The 7,384-nt window shown below is 43.2% G+C and overlaps 1 protein-coding gene across 1 annotated transcript in view; it reads right to left on the reverse strand.

The window, feature by feature from the left end:
* Positions 1 to 6: 6 nt before the first annotated feature.
* The window catches only part of LOC107299032 (nucleolar complex protein 2 homolog), a gene marked incomplete at its 3' end in the record, with an annotated part of 12,871 nt that continues 5,493 nt past the window's right edge, over positions 7 to 7,384 (reverse strand). Inside the window, exons 5-10 of the mRNA XM_015828399.1 lie at positions 6,597 to 6,727; positions 4,213 to 4,291; positions 2,792 to 2,902; positions 1,398 to 1,511; positions 975 to 1,163; positions 7 to 39 (exon numbers count right to left, since the gene is read on the reverse strand). Coding sequence (XP_015683885.1) covers positions 7 to 39; positions 975 to 1,163; positions 1,398 to 1,511; positions 2,792 to 2,902; positions 4,213 to 4,291; positions 6,597 to 6,727 — 657 coding nt within the window. The remainder of the gene's footprint in view (positions 40 to 974; positions 1,164 to 1,397; positions 1,512 to 2,791; positions 2,903 to 4,212; positions 4,292 to 6,596; positions 6,728 to 7,384) is intronic.

Here is a 7,384-nt window from a genome sequence, read left to right on the forward strand (position 1 = left end):
GTGGACGTACTGCCAGTTGTAAACTGACTGATAGTTTTCCTATTTAAAAAAAAAGAGAGAAGCAGGAAGTAATGCTGAAAAATTAATGAAGCACACCGTAAAATCCACAGCTGTTCAGAATTGTGATCAAAGCACTTCCGTTTTCTTCTTCCCTCCCACTCCTCTTTTCCTTTTGTGCCGTGACTTTTTAGAGTATGTGTTTTTTTTTAACTGAGCTGTAAACTTCACACTAAATATTTAGAGGGTGGTGCCGAATTGCCATTTATCCTAGAATGCATTGATTACAAAACTGTTATTTAAACCCTGAGGCTGCACAGTTCTCAGCTTGAGAGATGGTATGAATGGTATACAACCAGCCTGTCTGAAAAGAATTGAACTGTTTGTGTAACTGTGTTACACAACACAGGAATGGTGTTTTGTAAATCCAGCCAACACCATTGCATGAAGTTGGGGATCTAGGGGTCTCCATGAAGCTACAAGCTCTACATGAAAACTGGGCTTACCTACCCCGATTCCCTAGCCCAGGGGTAGGCAACCTTGGCTCTTTTATGACTTGTGGACTTCAACTCCCAGAATTCCTCAGCCGGCATGGCTCAGCTTGGAAGCCTCTCCCTTTCCCCTCAGCATGGCTGGCTCAGGAATTCTGGGAGTTGAAGTCCACTAGTCATAAAAGAGCCAAGGTTGCCTATCCCTGTCCTAAGTCCTCCTGTTCTAAGCGGTGAGCCTCCTAGACCAGGGGTAGGCAACCTTGGCTCTTTTATGACTGGTGGACTTCAACTCCCAGAATTCCTGAGCCAGCATGGCTCAGCTTGGAAACCTCTCCGTTTCCCCTCAGCATGGCTGGCTCAGGAATTCTGGGAGTTGAAGTCCACCAGTCATAAAAGAGCCAAGGTCGCCTACCCCTGGCCTAGCCCGTTACTAGGACTTCCTTTAACCATGGAGAGTCCACCGCTTGTTCCTTCAAATAAACCCACCTTCTTTTTGACGGACATCGCCCCGCGCAGGTGGATGGCCAGCTGGCGGATGTAAACGAAAGCCTGCTGGTAGGACACCGCGTGATCCAGAACGTACATCTCTATCAGCGTCCGTTGCATGAAGTTGATCAGGGGGAGAGCGTTAGGAGAGGTGAATCTCGAATTCTTGACGTAGGAAATGTACATTTGCTAATAAAGTGAAGAGAAAGACAAGCAAGAGAATTAGGGCGACGTTGACCGTGGTTCGCCAGTCACTAGCTTTGAGGGGGGCGACTACAGAAACCGAATTAATAAATCGTCTCATCCAACGAGGAACTGACTGAATTCGGCTACAGATAGTCCTCGATTTACAACAGTTTATGTTTAATGACCCAGCCTAAAAATGAATTTATGGTCTGTGGATTTTTTTTGTGGCCGTCTTACCTTAAGAACAGAAGGCAAATAAGCTTCCTGCTTATACCGGCAGATTTTGTTGAGTATCAAAAAAGCTAGAACTCTGACAACTTCATCGCCCGTGCTCCAGAGTCGAATCGTTTGCTTAATGAAAGAAGAAAAAATAAAGTTGTTTTCCGTTTTTTGTTGTGCTTTTAAAATGAGATCCCCTCTAGTGTTAGAAACTGAATTTTTCCCAAGTGCCGATCAAGGCAATGCCTCTAATGTCATGGTTCTGACAGATGAAAGTCTTCAAAGAACTTTGAGGCATTGTAGCATAGCATCTGCACTACATAGGCAAAGCCAAAATCTGAATTCCCCTCCCCATAGCACATAGTATCAAAGCACAATTCCCTCCTCTAATTAACAGTCATAAATCACATTCCCCAATTAGCTTGAAATGCAGGCTTTCCCTCCAGTTCTCCAACCCACCAATTCTTATCATCTCTTATTTCAATAACCTTGGTTCTCACACTAGGTTCAGTATTGTTATGTCTAGCTAAACTCCCATGCACATTCTTCCTCCTTCCCCCCTCCCCAGTATCCTCTAATTCTAACTCTTAATTCTAAGAGTAAAACATAAGAAGGAAAATGGCTGCATCTCCACATGTTGTCAAAGCAAGAACATCCGATGTTTGCAGCACTGACATCTAAATTTCAGCACTTTTTATGGCCTAAAACAGGGTTTCTCAATCTTAACAACTATAAGACGTGTGGACTTCAACTCCCAAAATTTCCCAGCAGGCACGCTGGGAGGTAAAGTTCATTACATCTTAAAGCATGCTGGCTGGGGGAATTCTGGGAGTTGAAGTCCACAAATCAAAGTGGCCGAGATTGAAAATACCGATCTAAACCTATACTGCTAATTTTAAATCCTAGAATTGTAAATCCTTGTCTACTGGTATTTTGTTCTTAATCCCACTCTTTGCCCGCTTTTTTGGTGTAGATATGCTTTTTTGAAAATTTATTATTTTTCTATAAAATGAGGAAAAAAAGAGAGCCAGTTTGGTGTAATGGTTAAGGTGCTGGTTCAGAAACTAGGAGACCGGGAATTCTAGTTCCACTGTAGGCGTGAAAGCCGACTAGGTGACTTTGGGCCCTCTCTCTAAGCACAACCCACTTCACAGGATTGCTGTTGTTGTGGGGAAAATAAGAGGAAGAAGATGTGTTGAATATGTTCATCGCCTTGAGTTATTGATTAAAATAATAAAGGTGGAGTAAAAATCTAATTAATAAAAAAAAAATAAGTCAAAAAAAGTTTGCCCTGGAACCCATTTTTTAGGACGGAAGCCAGGATAGTTGAGCCTGAGTAAATTTTAACAGGGGGAATCCAACTTTTAACTCTTATTCTTGGACCTTCTGGCCAGCCCTGCTATCCAACTTACCTTAAGTAGCACGCGACACTGTTTGGGAAAGCTCAAATAATAAGGCACGATGGCACTGATGTGCTGGAGTACAGCTGTTGTTACTGAGGTTTGGGTTAAACACGACAGAAGCTGCAGAGAGAGGGAAAAAAAGACAAAATTCCCCTCAATCTGGCTCAAAGACTGACCAATTTCAAATCTCCTATATTCCCTTCTGCCCCCATCTCAAAGGGGCTTTTTCAAGGACATTTCGAAAAAGCACTTTTGGGATAACTATGACCTGGAATGACTGAGAATCTCCATAGATATCTCTTCAACTCTGGCAGAAGTGATCTGTGGCCAGGGTCTTCAAACTTGGCCCTTTTAGGACTTGTGGACTTCAACGGGCTGAGGAATTCTGGGCGTTGAAGTCCACAAGTCCTAAAAGGGCCAGGTTTGAAGACCCCTGATCTCTGGTCTTGTAAATGTTGCCTTTCTGCAATTTCTACGAGTCGAAAGTCAAACTGTGGACCCGCTGAGGATTCTCTCTCAGTCTAGTGCTCTTTCCATTGAAACAGGGAGGAAAAAAGATGGGTGGGGGGGTCCATGGTGTTCTCTGCAGATGTTGGTTTTCTTGCAGATGTTTCATTAGCAATAGCGATAGCGCTTAAGACTTATATACCGCTCCATAGTTCTTCACAACCTTCTCGGAGCTGTTTATAAATGTCAGCATATTTTCCCCCAACAATCTGGGTCCTCATTTTACCGACCAGGGAAGGATGGAAGGCTGAGTCATCGAACTCCTGGCTGTGGGCAGAGTTAGCTTGCAGTACTGCATTCCAACCTCTGTGCCATCACAGCTCTTGCATCAGTGCCCTGATGGTGTTGCCTAGTTGGGTAGTAAAACGTCTGCAAGAAAACCACCATGATCAGAGAGCACCAAGGACCCCATAATCTTCCTCCTCCTCCATTCTGCAAACCCCACTTCCTTCTAGCACTGATGATGTTACCTAGTTGGGTCATGAAACGTCTGCAAGAAAACCACCAAGCTCAGAAAGCACCAAGGACCCCATAATCCTCTTCCTCCTCCTCCTCCTCCACTCTGCAAACCTCACTCCCTTCTAGCACTGATGATGTTATCTAGTTGGGTAGTGAAACATCTGCAAGAAAACCACCAAGCTCAGAAAGCACCAAGGACCCCATAATCCTCTTCCTCCTCCTCCTCCACTCTGCAAACCTCACTCCCTTCTAGCACTGATGATGTTACCTAGTTGGGTAGTGAAACATCTGCAAGAAAACCCACCAAGCTCGGGGAGCACCAGGCACCCCACAGTTCAACGCTGAGCTACAAATATTTTCTTCTATTAAAAAAACAAAAAAATCTTCCCAAACCAGAAAGACATACCCAATAATCAAAACAACGGCCAAATTTGACCCTCCGTTACAAGGTGACGTAAACTCACTTGAATGGTGCAGCCCAGGTGCATTTTGATGTCCAATCGTAACTTGCCCCACAACGGGCTGGAGGAAGGCAAGACTATCCTAAAAGAATTAAGGGAGAGAGGATTTAGAAGAAAATGGGTGATTTAGAGGCTGTCATTTTTCTAAGTAATGGGACGCGACTGAATTTCAACTGGGCTGGCTGCTGTTCAACCGGGGAAGCTTCTTGCCTACGACGGGATTCAAAATTCAAGGCAGAATGTAAAATCTGGAGAGCATCACACCACGCAGCAATTTCCATCCAGAGACCGTTCATTTATTATTTTACTCTGCACCCCACACAAACATGGGGAATGTATTTCCAGGCCTGCTGTTGTTCTGCCTTCACAACAGCCTGATTTTGCACAGGCGATCCTCGACTTACGACCAAGACAAGAATTGCCATTGCTAAGCAAGGGGGGGGGGGCTAAGCGAATCGTGCTAATTTTACAACCGTTTTTTTTTTTGCCAGAGTTGTTAAATGAATCACTGCAGTCATTAAATGAATCCAGCTTCCCCCACTGACTTTGCTTGTTGGAAGCTGGCTGGGGAAGTGGCAATTGGGGGGTCCCGGGGTTGGCAAGTGCCCCAATTTTGATCATTTGACCATGGGGATGTTGCTATTGTGATAAGTATGAGGACCTGTCAGTGGCATTGTTAAATTCAAACGGTCACTAAATGAATAGAGGTATAATAATAATAATAATAATAATAATAATAATAATAATAATAATAATAATAATAATAATAATAATAAAGTTGGAAGGGACCTTGGAGGTCATCTAGTCCAACCCCCTGCTCAGGCAGGAAACCCTATCCCATTTCAGACAAACGGCTGTCCAGTCTCTTTTTTAAAACTTCCAGTGTTGGAGCATTCACAGCTTCTGGAGGCGGGTTGTTCCACTGGTTAATTGTTCTAACTAGCTGTATCTGTTTTATGGAGCGGGAACTGAGTCTAGAGGACACTCAACTGGCTAGGCCTTATCAATACACAACTGAAATGGGCAATCCGTTGAATTTAGCCAATCTGAGATTGTGTTGGCCTTTTGGCTAGTTATTATCCCAGCCTGGCCCTTCTTGGCCAACGTCAGCTGGGAGCTGAGATCACGTGGAAAGCACAGCATATAAAAATACCTACCATTATCCAGACCCACCGAGGGCCCACGAGGCTACGCGGATCAGATAGCTGCAGATTGACCACCCACGTGCCAGCTAGAAAGGGATTAATTGTACCCTAACCAGCTGCTCGCCTTTGCTGTCCGAAGGGAAAGTTCAGCGCTGACCCTGTCAACTATCCAATTTCCTAGATTTAACTCTTTTGCAAATTAAGCCTTCAATTATTTTGGCTGGGGTTTTGGCAACAGTGGAAATACACCACCAGATGGAACGTACCCTTTGCTTCGACACCAAAAGCCATTTGGTTGTCCTGGGGATAAGATTAAACTTATTTTATGTCTCTGCCCAGGTTACTGAACGGTAAAATGAGTTAACAATCCACCAACCTGGCCATAAAAAGAACTCAAAAAATTAGCCAATTTAGCAGGTTGGGTCGATAAAAGGTGCCGAGGCTTGAAATAAACTACAGCCCAAAATTTCTTTTGCTAAGCGAAACAGCTGTTAGGAGAGTTTTGATCCATTTTAGGACCTGCTGATCCATTTTAACACTGCAGCTGTTAAATGAGTCACATGGTTGTTAAGTGACTCCGCGTTTCCCACTGACCTTGCTTCTAGGAAGGTTGCAAAAGGGGGTCATGTCCATGACCCCCGGGACACTGCACACCAACTGGCTTCTGATCTTGGGAAATGTCTGTTTATGCAAAAAATTTCTGCTTTGGCTTTCGTTCTAGAGCTGCATTTTATCAATGGAATGGAACTCACATTATATCATGATTACTTGGGAAGGATGATGGTTATGTGGTCCCAAACCAAGCGGAGGTTTTTTAGAATTTCAATCCTATTTTTGCAGTTTCGTTTGGACTGTTGTTTTAAGATTCTTGCGGTTCCCTCCTTCATTTCAAAAAGAACTATCTGACCAGCTTCGATTGCATAAACTAAACATTGTTTTGTTTTATTCACTGTTTATTTCAGAAGTTTTTCTTAGGTGAGGTGGGTGATGTAAACCTAGGACATGTGAATGAATAAAAAGATCCTTCGATTTTTAGGGCTTTAATATCTTTTTTTTTAAAGAAAACTGGACCCAGAATTATATTTTTCTAAATTAATAGTTAAAAACCTATTCTGCTCAGGATGGATTAAAAAAAAAAAGCCCATTAGGGATTGTAAGAATAGTCTTTTGCATGGTGGCAATTCCTAGACTGGAAGAATAAAAAGAAAATAAATGTCAATAAACCCCCCAAAATTAACTTACTTTGATTTATTTTTTGCAGGTTTCACCTGAAGCATTTTTTGCAGAAGAACAAAGAGGTCGCGGACGCAGAAGGAGACAAGGGTGTTGAAGACTAAGCAGGAGATGGAAAAATAGAAATGTTTCATCAATGACTTTAGTAATCACGAGATGACTCTTATTTATATACAGCACCATGGCTGGCTGGGGAATTCTGGGAGTTGAAGTCCCCCTGTCTTAAAGTTGCTGAGATTGAGAAATACTGATATACAGTAGTTCTTGACTCCCAACCATTCATTTAGTGACCGTTTGAAGTTGCAACAGCATTGAAAAAGTTGACGTATGGCTATTTTTCACACTTAGGACCGTTGCAGCGTCCCCAGGGTCACGTGATCAAAATTCTGATACTTGGCAACTGATTCATATTTATGGCGGTTGCACGGCCCCAGGGTTATGTGATCCCCTTTTGAGATCTTCTGACAAGCAAAGTCACTTAACAATCTTGTTAGCAACTTAACAACCACAGTGATTGTGGCAAGGTCACAAAATGGGGCAAAACATACTTAGCAACTATCCTGCTTAGCAACAGAAATGTCGGGCTCCCTTGGGGTAGTAATAATAATAATAAAGTTGGAAGGGACCTTGGAGGTCATCTAGTCCAACCCCCTGCTCAGGCAGGAAACCCTATACCATTTCAGACAAATGGCTGTCCAGTCTCTTCTTAAAAACTTCCAGTGTTGGAGCATTCACTGCTTCTGGAGGCAGGTTGTTCCACTGGTTAATTGTTCTAACTGTCAGGAAGTTTCTCCTTA

This window comes from Protobothrops mucrosquamatus, unplaced genomic scaffold, assembly GCF_001527695.2.
Source record: "Protobothrops mucrosquamatus isolate PMUCROS unplaced genomic scaffold, P.Mucros_1.0 scaffold4455, whole genome shotgun sequence".
NCBI lineage: Eukaryota > Metazoa > Chordata > Lepidosauria > Squamata > Viperidae > Protobothrops > Protobothrops mucrosquamatus.